Raw genomic sequence first — 20252 nt, forward strand, 5'->3', positions numbered from 1 at the left:
CAGCTTTTCAGCATCCATCCTTTCACTCCTTCTCGGGACCTCGTACAACCCAATGAGATCATTCAGAATGTCCTGAAAATGGGCCTTCAGTTAATTATTCCAGAGTGAGTCCATCCTTTCCTCAAAACCACTAATGAATCATCCAAAAATAAATTAAAGATTGGGGTGGTGGGAGAGAGACACAAAAGAGCAGTTCTTGAAATTGCACTTTCCTACCTATTCTATTTGCTTATTAGAGTATTTGTCAAGGGGGAAACAGATGTTCTCATTTGTATGATACGACTCTAATTTGTTTTAATTCTGCGGAACTTGTTCAGTGATCTGTCACACAATATGTATACAGAAAATCCCTGTGATTACAGAAGACCTGACACACACAAATCTGACTTTACGCAAATTCTCTCAGACTCTAATCTCGGGTATAGTACTTGGATCTTTTCAGCAGGGCAAAATGCAGTGATCACCCATAGAAAAAGCCAATGTCTTCTCCAAACTCTCCTTCAGGTAAGATCAAACATTACCCAAGGTTATCTCTCATTAGCACACGTTTTCTTTTTATTAAACTGCCAATAGTTTCTCACTTGACCAGCTCCATCCTGCCTCTGTCACTATCTGAGCTGCTTCAGACAAACATTTGTCATCGTTCACTTGCTGGTAACGGCTCCTACCAGCCACGCTGACATTCCATGGTTTACTTTTTGCATATCAGCCCCTAAGAGCTATCGAGGCTAAAGACTTCACGTTACGACTTCAGGGAAAGTTTTGTTTCTGACATAAAGAAAATCAAGTTTACGGACATTTCTCGAGAATGGGACCCTTACAATCCGGGGACCTCCTGTATTTCTCAGTCAAGAGCATTGACTATGTGGAATTGAAGACTTTTTTTATTGACAATGTACAAACAGCTGAGCAGCAATTGTTTGGAACATATGACCCTAACATGATTGTAGATCCAAGAGTAGAGAGTATGAGATGACAGAAACTATGCATGTTCTCTGGAATTGAATCATTGAAGGAATAATTTGGTAAGGTTTTTTAAGCATATTAAAAAATGGAAAACATTTCCTAGTGGGGATGTGACCTTAAAGTAGACCTGAATCATTCAGAAGTTAAACATTTCTTCACTCAATGGATGATAAAAGATGCAACTCCCTCCTACAGAAATTCAATGTTGACTCAATTATAAATTTAAAATTAATTGTTTTTTTTTCCCTCGCTGAAGGTTTTAGACTTGAGTTGCAACCTTTCCCAAGACTAGTAATTGAGTCACTGTTGGGGAAGAGTGATAAATGAATGTTGTAGGATATGTTAGTAAGGGCAGACTACAATATGTGGGAAAACAAGAACCAAATTTAGAAATTTGGAGTGAAAAAACAAAACAATTAAAATTTAGTGTAGCTTGGTCAACAGTTAGAATCAGATTTCACTTTCAGTTCCTTACTAAGCACTTGCAGCAATTACCATTACTCATTTAATGCAACAATAGGTAGAATTTTACAGCACAATATCGGGCTAATTGTCTCAGCTCTGACTTAGCAAGTGGTGCAGTACAATGGGTCAGAAGGCAATAAATTTATCCCATTTCAGAGACTTTGCCATTTAAAATCCAGCTAAACAACCTGGTGGATTAACAGGGAACTGTGCATTATCAGAGGAACCTTATCCTGAATGAGAAATTAATCAAGATCTCTATCTTGATTAAAAACACACTGATGCTGGAGGAACTCAGCAGGCCAGGCAGCATCTGTGGAGAGAAGGCTGTCAATATTTCGGGTCAGGACTGAAGATAAGAAAAGGGGAAGCCCAATATATAGGAAGGAAAAGCAGAGCAGTGACAGGTGGGGTGGGCACAACGTGGTGATGGGTGGATGCAGGTATGAGGTAGTGATAGGTGCGGGGGAGGAGGGGAGAGCAGATCCACTGAGGGATGGGTCAAAAGTAAGGAGAGAAGAGGCTAGGAATGGGAAGAAGAGAAGCATGGTGGGGGGGGGGGGGCAGGGGGTTTACTTAAAGTGGGAGAATTCAATTTTCATGCTGTTAGGCTGCAGGGTTCCTCTTTTCTCCACTGATACTGCCTGACCTGAGTTCCTCCAGCATCATTGTGTTTTTCATCTAGATTCCAGCATCTGCAGTCCTTTGTTTCTCCCTATCCTGATTAATGTAGTTAAAACTGATTTTCAGCTCATTATCATGTTACTGTTTGTGTAATCTTGCTTCTCTGTGGGTTATCACCTTTTCATGATGGAGAAGCTTGTGCGGTCCTGAGAGCAATGCTGTCTGGAGCTATGCTTCTGGTAGGGTCACCCATGGCGGTAAGGTCGATGGTGAGGTCCCTGATAAAGAACAATCTGACCAAGACCTCAACGGTGGAACAGGTGGACGAAGTTACTTCGAACTCAACAGCTGTGAAGGCAGATGAAGGCTGCAACAAATCCATCAGCTCCAATCGTCGTGGTTTCCATGCCGTTGGAATCAGTTGGTTGATTTGTGAAGTATCATGTGATTTTTTTTTTTGCAGTGCAACATCAAGTGCACATTAAACAAATACACGTGCAGGCATCTTTTCTCTGTGGGCTACTTCTTATCAACGGAACGAAGACCATCATCCTCGACCTCGAGGGATGGCCACGATGACGAATCTTGCTTTGTATAAATTGGTTGCTGCATTTTCCCCAATTACAGCACTGACTACACATCAAAAGTACCTCAATGGTTGTCAGACGCTTTAAGATGGCAAGGAAGGCAAGCCTTTCTTTAACTGGTCCAGCCTGGAGTTGATGGTCCACGTGATCCTCCTCCCCATTCCTCTGTCTCAACATCAGCATATCATTCTATTCTTTTCACCCATGTGTTTATCCAACTACCCTTTAGTATTCCCCTCAACCACTCTTTGAAAATGAATTCCACCTTCTTACAGTTCTTGGAGTAAAGATGTTTCTCCTAAATTCCCTGTTGGATTTATAAGTGACTGTCTTATTTAAGATCCCTGGTTTTGGAAATTTGTAACTGTTGAAAGCATCATCTTTATGCTTGCCTATCGAGCTAAAGGATTTGATCAGAGCAGCTCTTCTATAGAAAGCCTGTTGATCTTTCCCGATAGGTAATTAACATTTAGTCACAGTCATACAGCACAAAACAGGCCCTCTGACCCAACTGGTCCATGCCAACCAAGATGTCCTATCCAAGTTAGTCCCATTTGCCAGTGTTTGGCCCATAATGACCTCAACCTTTCCAGGCCCATAACCTTCTAAACCTTTGCAATCCATGAACCTGTCCAACTGTCTTTTAAAAGTTGTTATTGTACCTGCCTCAACCACTTCCTCTGGCAGCTCATTCCACATACATACCACCCTTTGTGTAGAAAAGTTCACCCTCAAGTTCCTATTCAATCTCTCCCCTCTCACCTTAAGTCTATGCCCTCTAGTTCTTGAACCCTGGGAAAAAGACTGAGTGCATTCACCCTATCTATGCCCCTCATGATTTTATACAGTCTCCTATGCTCCAAGAAATAAAGTCCTAGCCTGTCCAACCTCCCTATAACCCAGTCCCTCAAGTCCTGGCAACATCCTTGTAAATCTTTTCTGCACTCTTTCCAGTTTAATAGTATCTTTCCTATCACAGGGCAAACAAATCTGAATGCAATACTCTAAGTGCGGCCTCGCCAGCACCCTGTACAACCACACCATGACCTCCCAACTTTCAGACTCAATGCCCTGACTGATGAAGACCAGTATGCCAAAAGCCACCTTCACCACCCTGTCTACCTGTGATTCTACTTTCAGTGAACCATGTACTTTGAAATATTTAAAGTGAAATTTGTTCCTTTTTGGAGAGTGAGCCACAACGGTTAACAGCATCATTTGGGAAATAATCTGGAACATTGGCAAATAAACTGTGGATTTACAGAGATCAATCCCTTGATCATTCCAACTTACAACCCCAATGTAGTGGAGCTCTGCTGCTGATGCTACCTGGGCAGTACTTTGATCAATTTACACTTGGTCTTTGTCCCTTCAGCCTCAGTGTGTGTAGCGACAAGGTTGACACCAGGAAAGGGACTTGCACAATAACTTTCCATAACAGGGTGAGAGTCGGACCTTTTCTGGACCTAGAGATAAATGGATATTTTATGTTGCTCTTATTACATCCACATGGACCCTGATTACATGTCCTGGTCATCCACTTGTGTGACTAGACCCCTATGATGATTTATTGGTTTAGCAAGGAGTGACTGGTTTGATTGTATAAGCTTCAGAGTCAGGAGTAAGAAACTGCCATTTTGAATCAGGTTGCCAGACATTTTATTCATTGATCATATTTCATTTTCTATCGAGATATTGAATTTTGCATTTCTATGACAAAGGATATATTGTGCACTTGATTGATTCAGGGCAGGAAAATGCAGCCACCTCTTCCCCGTTAGGAAAATTGGAGATCGGTTACTTGGAGCAACAAACTTTACCTCCATAGAACTGAATGGCATGGATGAGAGAGTTTCTTCAAGGAGAACGTAAAGGGATTCTTCAGCTCAAAGGTATTCAGACAGTCAGAGGGAGTTGTACCAACTCCAGAAAAGCAAGCAGACTCTGATTCTGCTGCAGTTAAGGGGAGTGAAGGAGGAACTCCAAGAGTTGAAGAGCCAGCAAGCTTCAAGTTCAGAAATTGGTGACCCATTTCACTGTTGAATGTAGTTGATGAGGCTCTGTCCAAAGCCATTGCCATTTGAGTCAAGCCTGCCCTGGGGCTGGTAATTCACTTAGACTTGACCTGCACTATACCCAGCAGCAAACTCTCTGGCCCTGCACTACTCAGATAGTAATGGTTATGTACAGACAGGAGGGTGGACAATTTATTTGATCAGCTTGGACCAAGAAATGGGATACTGCACAAAATGGGGTTTGAGAGAAGAATTCTTAAATTGGATACATCTGCTCTGCGCAGACATTAGTAGCACAATCTCAAATAACTGGTGGGAAACAGAAAGATTCCTGCTTGGATCTGGAGTCGGGCAAAACTGCCCTCTTTACTCTGTTCTATATGTATGTTATATCAAGCTTTTTGTTGAATCCACCAGGAAAGACATGGGCACAAGATGTGTAATCCCAGGCAGTGGACGCACTTAGATCAAAACCTCCTAGTACGTGGATGACCTCTCCATCTTCAGTTAGGATCTGCTCTCAGTCTGCAGATTGCTGAGCTTTGGTGACCAGTTGGAACTGGCTTCATTGCTGGAGTCAATTGCAGCAAAAGTGGTTGGGACGGACAGCTAAGGTGAAACAAATTGGGAATATAGGAGTGGCACTCCTTATGACAGGCAAGAACCTGGTCATCAGGCGTGAGGGGCTTTTGGCAGTGTTGCAGATGTGCCTCGTACCCTGCTCCTGTACAATTGCAGTCACCTGAGCCGCCATCTGTTTAATCTGGAGATACAGAATGGATTGTTTCTGCAGGGCCGTGACGTACAAATCTCCAGAGAAAGGACTGAAAAATGTTGCTAATGTGATCCTCCTCCCTAATGGCCACCTTTTGTGTGTGACTGCATCAAGCTGTTCCTTGAGCCCAAATGTGTAAACAAGTGTCATTGTGCTGAGGTTCTTCCTGTCCATTGTGTTGCAAAGAATGGGCCTGGCCTCACGATTGCAGAATGTTCTATTAGTTGGACCATGTCAGACCAACTGCTCTTGCAGGAAGGTTTCTATGGGAAAACACTTCTGGCCTCAAGTCAATGAGGTGGTGATCTATATGGCAGGTCTTCAAGGCCCTGTGGGAAAAGGAGACAGTGGATCCTTTTGGATAGTTCCCTGAGCAGATGGTCACAGTCATTTAGTAAATGTCATATCATTGATCTCTCAAACAGCAATACCTTCCCTGGATGGTAGTGAAAAAGACCCTCCCCCTCAGGCATAGCCAAAGTCTCAGTCCTATTGCATGCTATGGATGAGATTAGTCATTTATCTCCTTGGAGTGTACCTTTTGTCAAGTAGATCTGCAAAGGGATGAGTGGTGTTGGAGGTCCATCCCAAGTAGCTGTGTAGCACAGGACTCTGCTGTACAGGCTGTTAAAAGTGCGCTTTGGTCTTCCAGAACAAGGGAAGTCACAACAATGTTGCAGACTGGTGAGTCCAGGACCATGGAATATGGGACACACTAAAGTTTGGTGCAGTTGTTGCAAGCCTCTGTGGGGCCCAATATCAATTACTTCCATCACTGCATACTGAAGGGCTGGCCCCTGTATAATAACCTCTCCAATTGATTGCTCATACAATGTTTAGAACATAAAACAATACAGCACAGAATGGACCTTCAGCCCACCACATCTGCACTGACCATGAAGCAATCTCACTAATCCCATATGCCTGCATTTAGTCTGAATCCCTTTATTCCCTGCCTGTTCAATTGCCTGTCTAAATGCTCTTAAACAATGTCGTCTTTATCTACTTATACCACTACCCTAGAAGCACATTCCAGGCACCCACCAAAACAACTTGCATCACAAATCTCCTTTCAAACTGGACATGTTAAAGATTTGCATATCTATTCTTTGTACAATCAAGGTCTCAGACAGCACAGCAGGAGAGTCTGGGACAACTGTTGACCCTGGATGAGCTGAAAAGTTAGTACATTTTTCGAGGTGAGCAATCATCTGGAAGTAATGACTTGGCAGTCAAGTTGAACTTGTATCTGTAGGACTGGATCAACATTACAAGAAATGAGCACCCACCAAGAAATGAGTGGAGTGTATAGACATGCTAAGAAGAAAATTGGTGTTCTAACAACAACATTCCTTCTCAAGCACAGGATGAAATCTGGTCGTCTTGTCTAAATTCCTCTCAATGTGGGTATGGCCCACTCCCCATGACTGTGCTGTAACAATCACCCAATACCTTTTCCAGTTCACCTGGACCTCAGAATACAGATCAGATTTGCAGAACATTCACAAACCTTTACAGAGGGGTTAAAAAAATGTACTTCTTAGCCCTTTTGTGTGTGGTTGCATCATGTTGTGCCTTGACCTTGGGTATACAAACATCAAGACTGTCTCTTGCCATGTAAAGGATGGGTCTAGCCATGTTATGTTGGAACCTTCCTTTAAGTTAGATCATACTATCCCTCATGGAAACTTTCTCCAGAAGAATATTTTTGATCACAGATAAATTAGGCAGTGGTTTGGACAAAGTCGGACCCACCATCTCTTCATCATCAGAGTTGTGCAGGACAAAGAGATGATGGGTCCTATAGTGGTGAGCACACTAAGTTATATAGCAGGATACTTCATCACCAGAACTTTCAAACACTTTACCAGGACCTTACTTAGCTGCTGGTGAGAAAGGCCTTTCATGTATGGTTGGAGTATTGACGATGCCCACTCTGCCCATATGAATGGCTGCATTGGAAATGAGACTTCAGCCCATCTCCCTCAGGGATGCAGGTTTGCCAAGAAGGGCTGGGAAGAGATGCATGGGTATTTGCCGATTCTTCATCCTGATCAGCTGCATGAGATGTGAATGTAAGCTGTTTGGGCTTGTTCCCAGGGACACAAACTGAGATAATTATGAACTGCTGCTGGGAAAACCACCAACTCTAAGCACTTCGGCTTGCTTGAAACTTGCAGGTCTTCCCGTGCAAGCAGATGTCCACAATTGACACATTCCACATGCTGAGGGACATGCTGGAGCTTGGTGCAGCCTCTGCAAAAGCTGAATGGGTAGAGGCCAGAGCCTGAGATCCTCCAGCCACTGAGCACTGAAAGAGTGGGTCCTCTATAATAACCCTTCAAGCTTATCATGGCATGGGCTAATGTAATGATATGCTTGGTGCAGTGAATAATGACAGAAGAATGTCCTTCTCTGTATACTTGCAAACTTTGTGAATAAAAGACATTTTTTTTGGGGGGGTGGGACCCCAATCAACTGTTGCTGGAAAACTATTAACTTGGTGATGGCCAGGGCTCAGTGGTCTTCCCAATTCAAACCAGCATGCTAAGGCACATGCTGAGATGAGGCATGTTGAAGAGCCACATTTTAAGGCTCTCCTGTCAGTGACTGGAATCTGGAACTGTAGGATTGTACATAAATGATTCCATGCTAATATTAAATAATTGGAATAGCATTTCTGATTTTAAATGAATTAAATGTTCTGTATTATTTTCATCTGGAAATTTTTGAAATAAAAACAATTTGGTCTGTCGTATCCATAGAATGCTACAGCACGGAAAACAGGCCATTCGGCCCTTTTATTCTGTGCCAAAACTTTATTCCGCTAGTCCCATTGACCTGCGCCCAGTCCATAACCCTCCAGACCGCCCCCATCCATGTATCTATCCAATTTATTCTTAAAACTTGAGAGTGAGCTCGCATTTACCATGTCAGATGGCAGCTCATTCCACACTCCCACCACTGAGTGAAGAAGTTCCCCCTAAACCCCTTTCACCCTAAAGCCACGTCCACTCGTACTTATCTCTCCTAATCTAGGTGGAAAGAGTCTACTCGCATTTACTCTGTCTATGCCCCTAATAACTTTGTAAGGCTCTATCAAATCTCCCCTCATTCTTCTACGTGCCAAGGAATAAAGTCCTAACCTGTTCAATCTTTCCCTGTAACTCAACTCCTGAAGACCTGGCAACATTCTAGTAAATCTCCTCTGCACTCTTTCAATCTTACTGATATCCTTCCTATAGTTAGGTGACCAGAACTGCACACAATACTCCAAATTTGGCCTCACCAATATCTTAAACAACCTCACCATAACATCCCAACTCCTATACTCAATACTTTGATTTATGAATGCCAGGATGCCAAAAGCCTTCTTTACAACCCTGTCTACCTGTGATGTCACTTGCAGGGAATTGTGTATCTGAACTCCCAGACCCTTTTGTTCCTCCGCACTCCTCAGTGCCCTACCATTTACTGTGTATGTCCTACCTTGATTTGTCCTTCCAAAATGCAACACCTCACACTTGTCTACGTTAAATTCCATCTGCCATTTTCTGGCCCATTCTTCCAGTTGGTCCAGATCCCTCGGCAAGCTTTGAAAGCCTTCCTCGCTGTCCACAACACCTCCAATCTTAGTGTCGTCAGCAAACTTGCTGATCCGATTTACCACATTATCATCTAGATCGTTGATTATAGACAACAAACAACAATGGTCCCAGCACCGATCCCTGAGGCACACCACTAGTCACAGGTCTCCAGTCTGAGAAACAGTCATCCACTACCACTCTGTCTTCTCCCACACAGCCAATTTCGAATCCAGTTTACAACCTCTCCATGGATACCTAGTGTCTGAACCTTCTGAACTAACCTCCCATGTGGGACCTTGTCAAAGGCCTTACTAAAGTCCATGTAGGCAACATCCACAGCCTTTCCTTCATCTACTTTCTTGGTAACCTCCTCAAAAATATACAAGACTTGTTAAACATGATCTACCACGCACAAAGCCATGCTGACTATCCTTAATCAGCCCTTGGCTGTCCAAATACTTGTGTATCCGATCTCTCAGAACACCTTCCAATAATTAACCTACTACTGATGTCAGGCTCACCAGCCCGTAATTACCTGGTTTACTTTTAGAGCCTTTTTTTAAACAATGGAACAACATGAGCTACCCTCCAGTCCTCCGGCACCTCACCTGTGGCTAAGGACATTTTAAATATATCTGCCAGGGCCCCTGCAATTTCTACACTAGTTCTCTCTAAGGTCCGAGGAAATATCTTGTCAGGCCCAGGGGATTTATCTACCTTTGTTTGCTGTAAGGCAGCAAGCACCTCCTCCTCCTCTTTAATCTCTAAATGTTCCATGACACTACTTCTTATTTCCCTTCCTTCCATATCCTCTATGCCCGTTTCCTGAGTAAATACTGATGCAAAAAAATTGTAAGATCTTCCCCCATCTCCTGAAGCTCCACACATAGACGACCACTCTGATCTTCTAGGGGACCAATTTTGTCCCTTACTATCCTTTTACTCTTCACATACTTGTAGAAACCCTTCGGGTTTACCTTCACATTATCTGCCGGAGCAACCTCATGTCGTCTTTTTGCCTTCCTGATTTCCTCCTTTAGTATTTTCTTACTTTTGGTATTGGTTTATTATTTCTATACTCTTCAGGTACCTCATTTGTGCCTAGTTGCCTATGCCTGCTATACACCTTTCTCTTTTTCTTAACTAGATCGCCAATATCCCTTGAAAACCAAGGTTCCCTATGTCTGTTAACTTTGCCTTTAGTCCTGGCAGGAACATGCAAACTCTGCACACTCAAAATCCAACTCTGCGCAGGAGTTGATTTTAAACCTTGTGATTCATGCAGCCAGTGGTAAAATTGGGGATGTTCAGGAGTGTGGAATTTAAGTAAAGAGATCTTGTAGATGGACTGGAGCAGATTACCAAAATAGCAAGGGGCTAGGTCATGCATAGGCCTGTAAACAAGAATGATAATTTTAAAATTACAACATATGCAAGCTGAATATTTCCTTAGGTCACAAGCTTTTGAGTACCCATTTGAAATTAAATTTGCAGTTAAGAATAGTTGCAAATGGTGGTAATCTGATGCAAAAACAAAAAATTGCTGGAAGCAATATCAGATTAGTCAGTATTTGTAAAAGAGAGGTCAAACACAACAGCTATAACCTTCTTTGTCAGCATTTTCAGAATTAAATATGGTTTCAATGAGATTTAAATCGGAGTATGATTTTGTTTTATATATCCCAAGATCAGCTATTTGTTATTTTTTTAAATTTTTATTTTACAGCGTGGTAACAGGCCCTTCCAGCCTGACGAGTCTGCGCCGCCCATTTTAAACCCAAATTAACCTACCCGTACGTCTTTGCAATGTGGGAGGAAACCGGAGCACCCGGAGGAAACCCACGCAGACGCGGGAGAACGTACAAACTCCTTACAGAGAGCGACGGGAATCGAACCCCGATCGCTGGCGCTGTAATAGCGTCGCGCTAACCGCTACCCTACCGTGCTGTACCGTACTGTAATCTTGTTTTAATCTCTTTGCATTAGTAACATCAACAGTAGTATAACTTCACCCATCTCTGCTCCTCTCTCAGGCCATCTGCTGTTGGAACCTTCATCCACACTTTTGTTACCATCAGACACAACATTTCTGATGAGATGGGGGATATGGGATCTGGTTAAAATGGGATATAAATTTATATTAAAATTGGGTGATGATCTATTAAGTGGACACCAAAAGATGGTTGGATTGAGATAAATGAATTGCTATGTTTATCATTGTGGGAGGGGGTGAGGCAGAGGGAGAGTAGAATAGCTTGGTCAGCTTTTCAGGAGCAACAAACAAGATGATGGAGGAACTCAGTGGGTCAGGCAGCATCTGTGGAGGGAAATGGACAGTCAATGTTTCGGGTTGAGACCCTTCATCTGGATTTCAGTCTAGATGAAGGTCTCAACCTGAGACACTGACTGTCCATTTCCCTTCACAGAAGCTGCTTGACCTGTTGAGTTCCTCCGGAACTTGTTTGTTGCTCTGGATTCCAGTATCTGCAGTCTCTTGTCTCCAGCTTTTCAGGGGGCACAGGAAAAAGATTAAAGGAGTGAGCACTGCTCTGAGATGCTCATTTCCTTGTTGAACATTTAATTGTGCTTAATTACTTCTTAATAAGGTGCAAAGCTCATTTCCCTGCCTGCGAGCATATACTCAATAGGTTGCAAAGAAAAAGCACACTACTAAACTCAGCAGGTCGAGCAGTATCTGTAGGGAGTGGAAGGAATTGTCGAAGTTTCAGGTCGAGTCCCTGCATCGGATCACCCACAGATGCTGCTCGATCCAGCAGCTGCTCCAGATTCCAGCATCTGCAGTCTCTTATGCCTCTACTTAATAGACTATTTGGTGCAATTGTAATTAAGTTCATTGGCATAGGGGAGCAGTGAGCACGATTTACCTGCTCTCGGGTGGTTCCCATGATAAATGGAGGCAGGGAAGGTGCTTTAAGAAGCGTTATAATTACTACTTCATCATCATAATCATTAACTTCGTGCTTCAGAGCTTAATCATTTAGATTTCCTAGTACATGAGAAGTTTTGACATTGTTGAGTCCCCCTGTGAGTTGGAGGTAGGTATTGCATCTGTAAGTCTTGTAGCTCAGTCTGTTACTCATCACAGATCACTTAGAGGTCTCCGTGCACCATCGTAGATAAAATCTCTTGTGAAAAGTAGGAACTCTTCTCCACCAAAATACAGTAAGTGGAGGGTAGTTTCACAATGCACTCTTACTATATGATGTAGATCCCGTCTCTTATCACAGTGACCATCTGAAGAATTAGCTAAAACTTTATTCTGGGAGGGACTTGTGAGGTCACTGTATAAGAATACACACGGGAGTAGGCCATTTTTGACCCCCCTGTGGGTATTTCACCATTCAATGACATCATGGCTCATCTCTTCCCTCAGCACCACTATCCTGCACTAACTCCAAACCCTGCGCAAACACCTATTGAATCTGTGTTAAATATATTCAATTTCCTGTTTAGTTTAACACTTGTATGTGTAAACTATCTTAAACATGCCTGGCACATGTGTCTTGGAGAAACAAACCCTCAAAGAACCAGTGCAGTTGGTTGAAATTCTCCACCCTTATTACATTGATCTGAGGGTCTTGAAGGGCTTTGTGGGTGCAGAAATTTCCACTCAAGTTTCTGTGATGTTTTACCCTGTTTTGGCAATCATGCGAATTCTTTCCTGACCTGGAAGACATCAGAAACTGAGAAACATACCATCTCCCATGGTATGCTTCAAACTCTGGTTGATGGTACGATAGTGCCCAGCTGCTGCTGAAGTTGTGTTTAACTTGCCCTCATTTGTTTAAAGACCACTCCTGGGTGGAATAGCCAAAGTAACCAGCTCTAGATAATGATAACTGGCTGTTAACTGAGATTAATGAAGCAGCCTTTGAGGGAAATTACCTGAGTCTAAGTTAATTATTTTAAAATGAGCTCAAAATGACTGTTTCCTGCCATTTTTTTATGAAGAATATTTTGCATCAATAACAGAGAAACACTTTGAAGCAGCGATACGTGACTGATGTGCAGGAAGTACAAATTTTATAGATGCAAAAATAGATTAGTTTGGCATCTACTTTTAGTAATTATTATAAATTCTCTTGTGCAACTCCATACATAACTCAGTCATCTTATGCTACTCAATGATGTGAGGAGATCATTTAAAAAAAGTTTTAAACTCGCACTGGAATTTATTTATGAAGAATACTTAATTCATTTGCATTTTTACAGACTCGTCAACTTTATTTTTTATGAACTCCCATGTATCAGATGTGTCCAACTAAAAATGAAAACCACATAGATCAAACTGTAATGGATAAAACTATTTATAATGCACTATAGAATTCATTGGGGAAAAATGAATACATATATGGAACTAATTGTCCATATCTTGGTGGAAAATTTGTTTCGGTTAGATATTTTCTTTAATTTTCTCATAAGGCCAGATTGTCTAGCCTAGTCTTGCATTGCCTTTGGTCTATTGGTTAATGTTAAAGAGCATCTTAAGCAAATAGAGGAAAGTGGAAAGATTTAGGCAGGGAATTCCGGAGTTTGGGAATTAAGACAGAAAATGCTGGCAATACATTACAAGTAGGGCAACATCTGCAGAGAGAAAAACACTTAATGTTTCAGGTTGATGATCCTATTATTAGAAATGGAAAAGTGCAAAACTAGTCATTGCTACATTGTAGAAATAGGGAGCGATGGAGAGAACAAAGGGAATGTCCGTGGTAGTGTGGAGACCAAGATTGTCCAGTTAACATGCCTGTTAGTGATGGCTGATGTGACTGGAGAATGTGTAAATCGGGGTAGCAGAGAGAAAAGCAAGAAAAACATACCAGGAATGTGACACGCAGAACACGGCTACTGATGAAAATCTGAAATAAGAGAGAATGATGGTAATACTCGGCAAAGCAGACAGCATCTGTGGAGAGAGAAAAAACTGAGTTAATGTTACAGGTGGATCACCATACATCAGAACTGGTCAATTCTGGCACAAACAGGAAAGGCTGGTAATCTGAAATTATTTAATTCATTATTAAATCCCGAGAGCTGCAGTATGCCCAGATGGACAATGAGGTGTTGTTCCTCAAGCTTACTGGGGTCTCTTTTGGAATAAGTATCTCTCCAATCCTTCTCCTCCTCTGCAACTTAAAATGTACTTGTTCCCCTCACATTATTAGAACTGGAGATGGGTCATTGACCCGAAACATTAACCCTGTTTCTTTCTCAACAGTTGATGCTTGACCTGCTTTTACTCATCATTTTCTGTTTTTGTTTCAGATTTCCAGCATGTGTGTTTTTTTTTGTTGCATTCCAGAACTTGGGGCCTTGTTATGGAAGGTGCATGCAGAAAAAGTGAAGAGATGTAGAACCCTGACTTCCAAGATGCCTGAGTCAGAGGAACACTTGCATCTTGAAGGGTTATAAGGTTGGAGGTGGCAATTGTTTTTAAAAAAGAAACTGAGAAGGAATAGAGGAACAACACCTCTTATTCTACCTGGGTAGTCTTCAACCCAACGGCATGAACACTTTGAGTTTTCCACTTTAGGTAACTCTCCCTCTGGTGGGTTCCTTTCCCCTCTCCCTCCCCACACTCTCCTTCCAATCCTCCTCCACCTCCCATTTTTGTCGCCTTTCCCTCAACCCCACCCCCTCCGCTGCAGTTCCATCCACCCCACTACACACACAGTTCATCCACAAGCTCCCCCACCCTCCTCCCTATCTGTTTCTGGTTCCATCTCTGCTTCACCGCTCCCCTAATGGTTCCCATTATCACCTCCTTTTACTTCTCAGAGTCCAGCATTGGTAGCCTTCTGTGTTCCTGTTTATCTCTCTCCATCAGCTGCACCAATCACCTCGGACTCATGTTTCACTATTTTCCTTCTCTTTATACTGACCATCTCACCTCTCCACTCAGTCCTGATGCAGGGTTTCAACCCAAATCTTTGACAATTGCCTTCCTCCCACAGATGCTGCTTGACCTGCTGAGTTCCTCCAGCAGATTGTTTGTTGCTCCAGATTCCAGCATCTGCAGTCTCTTGTGTCTTCTGAGAGAGAATATTACTGGGGTGATGTTGTAGTAGGCATTTGATTGCATTCTAACACATTAATAACTTTGTAGTTCCAACACCAGAGAGAACTTGGGGTTGATCTGACAACTGGTTAAAGCAACTTGGCTTATAAAAAGAAAATGAGTAGATTTATAAAATATTTATTTTTAGTTTGTAATTGTAGGAAGGGCTTCTCTAATTGAATCTTTAAGTTGAAAATTCCTTTGATCACTCAGTATCTTCTCTCCAACTTACAAAGGAATATTTTCAGCCACAGAGCAATCCTGTCAGATTTCAGAAAAACACTTTAAACTTTTAGGGAGAGGTTTTTAAATCGTTTGTCAATCTCAGATCTAAAAGCAATAACACCTAATACTCTTATAAACCACAGGATCATTGCTTTCATGGTTTATGATTAATAATTCCCAACTCTTCCATACTGAATACACGAGAGGAACCACAAAATAAGAGAATAAAGAATGCCTTGTAAAATGTTTTCTTTGGTGTTTTGAATGTTTAATTTTATAAGGAAAATTTATCTCAAATATTTGCAAGCTATTTCAGTAAACTAAAGAGTTGAAAAATCTGCAACACAATTTGGGTGTATCTCTGGGATCAGGGAAGGCTGGTCATTGGTGACTCAACACCACTGGGGTGGCAACTAGAGTACTGCCATGCTGAGGAGGTAGTGGGCTCTTGATTGGGAGATTAGCTAAGTGTTTCTTGCCAAGGAATAAGCCCAGGATGAATGGGTTTTGCCAGTGAAACTGCTGCTTCCAGCAGGACTCTGAGAGGCAATGGACGCAGGAAACCAAACAAGAATTCCTGTATCAACGTCCTCTCAATGAAAACACTAGAAGCAACGTTTGGACAAGGTGGGCCAGATCTTGTTGAAACAATATTGACAAAGTAATGAAGTGCACTGCTATTAATGAACAATTCAGCCAACAAGTTCAGGGTGAAGAGATAGAAAATGTGTAGTGAAATCTCCAGAACTTGATCCTCAACTGATTTGCTTTACTCAAATGGCTCCCCAACATTTGTACCATTTCCTGAATTTGCATGTTTGTTGGTTACATTACCAGCAAATGTAATCAGGGCACTAAGTTAGCAAACTCATCAAGTGAACTTGATCAATTAAGTTCTCTGGGGCGGAAAGGGAAAAATTTAAATTGTCCCACGTCATTCTTAGAGGTTTTTAAAAATGTCAGATTTACAATTATTTTCCCTTTCGATTGCTATTTTCGCTTCATCCAATTTTTTTTTTATCTTTTCTGTACCTGTTTTGACTCTAATTCATCAGTTTTTATTCTCAATTATGCCTCTGATTTCTTTTCATTCCTTTGTACTTGGTAGTTCATCAAGATCGAGACCACTGGTCCCTGTTCTGATGAAGGGTCTTAGACCTGAAATGTTAATGCTGTATCTCTCTCCACAGATGCTACCTGACCTGGTGAGTACTTTCAGCACTTTCTGTTTATATTTCAGATCTCCAGCACCTGGGGTTCTTTTGATTTTGATTGGTCCCACCGTTCACTTAGCCTCTGGCTCTGGGCTTGCATTCTCAACCACTTGCAGTTGAGAAAGCATTGTTGCTGAAGGACATGGGAGGAGGCCTTTATGATGCCTTGCACCTTGAGATATTCCAAAGAGTATCTGCTTCCTGATCTGAACTGTGGCCCTTTATACTGTTGATAGAGCTGTGGTATTATTAGTTTTACAGCTGTGTCTGCTGTGTAAGGATTTGTACTACTCGCCATGTTTGTCCACTTGAGCTGTTTTTGCTGTGTTATAAACAGTCAAATTTTTTTTAAAAATAAACAGGCTTGGCTTCTGAGGATGAGAGGCCCATCGTGTCAAGCTTCCCTCATTATCACTTTGTCATGGTGTCTCTGGCACAGTGTGGTATTGCTGAATCTCGAGGATCCAAATGTCTGCAGCCATTGGGAGAGGTAAGCCTGCCTTACTTCAGCAAGGGATGTCTTCGTTTGGCCAACTCATTCATTTTCTGAAATAAAAACAGAAAATACTCTGCAAGTCAGGCTGTATCTGAAGAGAGAAATAGAAGTTAATGCAGCGGATTGATGATAGTAGCATCAGAATTTTGATGAAAGGTCATCAACCTGACACATTGGCTCTGTTTCTGTCTCCACAGACGCTGCTTGACCTATTGAATATTTCCAGCATTTTTGTTTTCATTTCAAATTTCCAGCATCTGCAATTTTTCCTTTAATTCCTTTTCTGATCAAGTATAGTCTATCGACACCAACAGGAAGCAAATCAACTTTGTTTCCTGTGCTTATTTTATATATAAATTCATCTGTGGTGTGCGCACAATTGACAATGCCAGGATTTAATAAGTTTCTAATTGTCATCAAGTAGATAGTGGTGAGCCAGCTCCCAATTCTATTCCATCTGTGTAGTGAAGATGCTCCCAGTGCAGCTAGGTAGGTAGGGAATTACAGGATTTTGTTCACCCAACATCAGAACAGTGATATATTTCCAAATCAGTGTGTTGTGGGGCTTGGTTGGTGGTGCTCCCATACCGTATGTCTGTTGCTCATGCCCTTCTCGATAATGGTGGTGCATCCATCTACATTGTCTATTGCTTTACATACCAGCTGGGTTGGCAGTGTATCACTGGTAGTGTTGGTGTGTGGTTGAAGCTGGGCTTGGAGTCGGAAGCACCAGGGTCAGAAACATGAGTAGATTTGCAGCCGGAGTTGAGGTCCAGAGTTTGGGCTGGTCATGAGGATGGAGCTGGGATCAGGGTTGGATCGCTGGGGGATTGGGAATGTGGTTAGGTTTGCGGTTGGAATTGGGGTGTAGTGTGTGGCCCAAATGAGCGGTTGGGGTCAGTTCTGGGAACACTGGGAGACAGGGATATGGACAGGTTGTGGTCAGTGTGGCTGTTTTTTTTTCTACTTTGGCAGTTGGGTTAAGGTTTGGGAGCGCCAAGGGTCAGGAACATGGATTTGTTTGTGGATGGGGTCAGGGTCCAAAGTGCAGACTGGTTCTGCAGTTGGGGTTGGAGTTGGGCCTGGGAACACCAAGGGTCAAGGACGTGGGTAGGTTTGCAGGCTGGCGTCAGAGTCTAGAGTGTGGGCCAGTTGTATGGTCAGAGTTAGATGAGGGAGCACCAGAAGTCAGGAACATGGTTAGGTACAGGCCAGAATTAAGGTTTAGAGCGCTTGTATGTTTCAGTTTGTTGTGACAAGCTGAAAACCGATGCAGAAGTTGTTATATCAATGGAGAGGTTGACAGCTATGTGTCAATGTAGCCTCAGTGTCATGGTCAGCACCCAGTGGTATCTGCTGTTTGTGCTCAGTGAGAAGTCCATGCCCCGTGCCTCCTGAATAATGAGGACTTGCTACATTTATTAATGTGCCCATCAGAAATAAAAACTGAATATTCATTGTTTATGGGTAATGCAACATATTCGTGTATAATCAAACAGAACGGGTGGAAAACCCCAATGGTACATCAGCTTTTGAACTAGAGAACATATTGACTCACCAGAACTGTTCATTGGAAAACCACATAAGAAGTATTTGAAGACTTTGCATTACAATGGATTGTGTCAATGATTGTGAATTTATCATTATGTTTCAAGTAACACAATCTTGTCTTTCCAAGCTATTCGGTGACTGTCCAAGAATCCTATGCCCACCCATATGATCAGATTTACTATACTAGCTGCACCGATATTCTGAACTGGTTTAAATGCACTCGGCACAGGTAAGGTATAATTCAACACCTCTCATAATGTCAGAAATAAAGTACAAGATTTTCTATACAAAAATTAATAATTTTCTTCAGATTTGGCTTGACTATGGCACCTTTGATATTGTAACGAGTGAAAAATAAATTTCATTCATAGATTTCCTGTTCCAGTTGAACTTAATAAAAAAAAAATCTCATTTATTCCTGTATGAAGTCATCCATGAATTTCCAATATTTTTTGGCAGCAGACAAGTCCATTTGTCAATGTGTGAGGAATTTAAGCTGGAGAATGCTAACTAGTGATGCTGATAATTTCTCTTGAGTTTCTCTTGTCAAATGGACAGCCAAGTCATCAACTGATTGTTCAAAGAACCTTCAAACCCTAATCTTCAAAACCCTAAGCCCTTGTTTTCTCTTCATTCCATCCAGCCCCTTGAGCCTGTACCATTCCTGGGATCATAGTTAATCTGTGATCTAACTCCATACGCTTTTCCCATAGCCCTTAATATCTTTAATTTAAACAAAAAAACAATTCAGTTTTAAAATTAAAACTTGACCTAACTATTGGCAGTTGCAAATGTCTACCACTCCCTGTGAATGGAAATGTTTCATAACTTAATTTCCGAAAGACATTTTCAGACTTTGTACCCAGTCCAAGACTCCCCAACCGATGAAAATGGTTCCTTCTACCTAATTATTTCTCTGTAATATTCTGCAAATAAAACCTCATCATCCTTAACTGTCTAAGTTGCAGAGAATACAACTCTAGTATCCGTAAACTCTTTGAGTGAGTGCAATGATACCAGCATGATAATTATCAAAGGCCAGTTTATACTTCCTGAATTTCATTGCTCTGAATTAAACAGCTACTGTAGATGCAAGGTGATAATTATGAATTTGAGCTCTGAGTGAGCTTTGATCATGTTAACTCTAAAGTGCCTGCAAATGTGGAAGGGGAATTTGCATTTGGAGAATTTAACTCTCAATGTTATTCGTAATTGAAAGCATTGTCTAGACATTAAAACATTGGCCTGAGGATCCTTGAATTTTTCATTCATGCAGTATGCAAGGAAAAAATAATGTCATGCCAATGTAATATAGATCTTGTATGCTTTGTCTTTTATTGTGAAAGTTATCATGTAATGTGCACTATATTGTGAATTTTATGAATAAAATATACTTCTGAAAGGTTTTTTAAAAAAAAAAGTATGTGCAGGCTGTGGCCAGCAGTTCTGATGGGGAGAGACCACAGTTCAGTCAGTCCTAGATAAGTGCTGGACTCGCACAGAGTCCATACCAAACTGAATGAGAGATGCCAGGGTTGGGAATCCATTTCTCTCATCCAATGGCATTCAGACCTAGCATGGGGTCAAGTACACCATTCATTTTAATGCAGACTCTCGGCTTGGAGATGAAATAGTATCAGGCAAGTTATTTATATTTTTATTCACTTC

At 41.8% G+C, this 20252-nt stretch overlaps 1 protein-coding gene across 1 annotated transcript in view; it reads left to right on the forward strand.

Moving 5' to 3' along the window:
* Positions 1 to 20252, forward strand: part of megf10 (multiple EGF-like-domains 10) — a 162562-nt gene that overhangs the window by 24541 nt on the left and 117769 nt on the right. Inside the window, exons 2-3 of the mRNA XM_052020066.1 lie at positions 16900 to 17027; positions 18712 to 18813. Coding sequence (XP_051876026.1) covers positions 16915 to 17027; positions 18712 to 18813 — 215 coding nt within the window. The 5' untranslated portion in view covers positions 16900 to 16914. The remainder of the gene's footprint in view (positions 1 to 16899; positions 17028 to 18711; positions 18814 to 20252) is intronic.

This window comes from Pristis pectinata, chromosome 7, assembly GCF_009764475.1.
Source record: "Pristis pectinata isolate sPriPec2 chromosome 7, sPriPec2.1.pri, whole genome shotgun sequence".
NCBI classification, from domain to species: Eukaryota; Metazoa; Chordata; class Chondrichthyes; order Rhinopristiformes; family Pristidae; genus Pristis; species Pristis pectinata.